Source organism: Primulina huaijiensis, unplaced genomic scaffold (assembly GCF_012295235.1).
Source record: "Primulina huaijiensis isolate GDHJ02 unplaced genomic scaffold, ASM1229523v2 C13215930, whole genome shotgun sequence".
Classification (NCBI taxonomy): domain Eukaryota; kingdom Viridiplantae; phylum Streptophyta; class Magnoliopsida; order Lamiales; family Gesneriaceae; genus Primulina; species Primulina huaijiensis.
Window position 1 is genome coordinate 1 of NW_027342010.1, and position 1,108 is coordinate 1,108.

At 43.0% G+C, this 1,108-nt stretch overlaps 1 protein-coding gene across 1 annotated transcript; it reads right to left on the bottom strand.

Annotated features, from left to right (window-relative positions):
• Positions 1 to 6: 6 nt before the first annotated feature.
• On the bottom strand, positions 7 to 1,094 carry LOC140965463 (PHD finger protein MALE MEIOCYTE DEATH 1-like; the record flags this gene model as incomplete). Its single annotated transcript, XM_073425530.1, has 1 exon — positions 7 to 1,094. A coding segment is annotated over exon 1 (1,056 nt), but the record flags the coding sequence as incomplete, so codon positions are not given.
• Between the last annotated feature and the right edge of the window lie 14 nt (positions 1,095 to 1,108).

Sequence of the window (1,108 nt, forward strand, 5' to 3'; positions counted from 1 at the left end):
CATTCTTTCTCCATCATCATCTTCAGCTCCACACTTGCATCTTACAGTCCAGTTCTCAGCTCCCCCTTCGTATCTCAAATCCGATTCACCGTCCAATCCAAAACCCCTCACTGAAAGCTCACTGCCCGACTCAATAATCCCAAAAAGAACCTCATCATCCTCCATTCCCTCCAATTCCACGACATCAGTCACCACTAGTCTTTCTGTCACAAAGTAAGTGTCCCTCAACGCATTTTGCACTGATAGCTTTAGATCACCAATGGTAGAGTAGGGTGGAACTACAATGAACTCCTGGGGAGGAAAATCCGGAAAAAGTTCGGTATTTAAGTCAAGTAAACTAGTCGCTAATCTGCAGACAAACCTTAATAAGTCATCCTCTTCATCTCTAAAATGCCACTCTTTCACAAAAAGTTTACTACAGAGAACGATTTGAACTGCCAGTTGCACCGAATCAGACTCCGGATAGTCCCTGAACAAACAGGTATAGAACAAGTAAAGATCTTCATAAACGTTTCTTCCAGGAACTTTACCAAATGTATGAATCGTCTTTGGAACTGTTGCTGGAGATTCCCCAAATTTGACACTGTTGAGATCTTGAATGCTATATTCCAACACTTTAGTGGATCGGTTCACAGCTCGTCGAACAACGTACTTTCCAACAATGACATTATTCATGGCTTTCAGCACATGATCTATCAACCCTGTATCACCAACATGGAGACGAACTGCATCACGAACCTCTTGTCTGGTCATCCCAATACGGCAGCCTTTGTTCACTTCTCTCTTTTCTTTCAAGGCATCAACAATGACATCTGCAACATGCTCGAGTCTCCTAAACGGCCATCTACTATCCATATTAGCAGCAAGATTGGAAAATTTCCTGCATTTGGAGGATTTTTCTTTTGCAAAGGGGCACTTCTTAATAGGACTTCCGGTGGAAATTTTCCAGGAACAAGCCTTGACCCGTGCAAAAAGGCGCGAGTTCTTCCCAGAACATGGTGAAATCGCTGCAGAAATGGTTGCACGTTTTTCGGCAGGAGTTTTCATATTGAGAGTAAGCATAAATCTGAAGAGATCTCGAACTGTAACCAAACTGGCCTCACTAAGA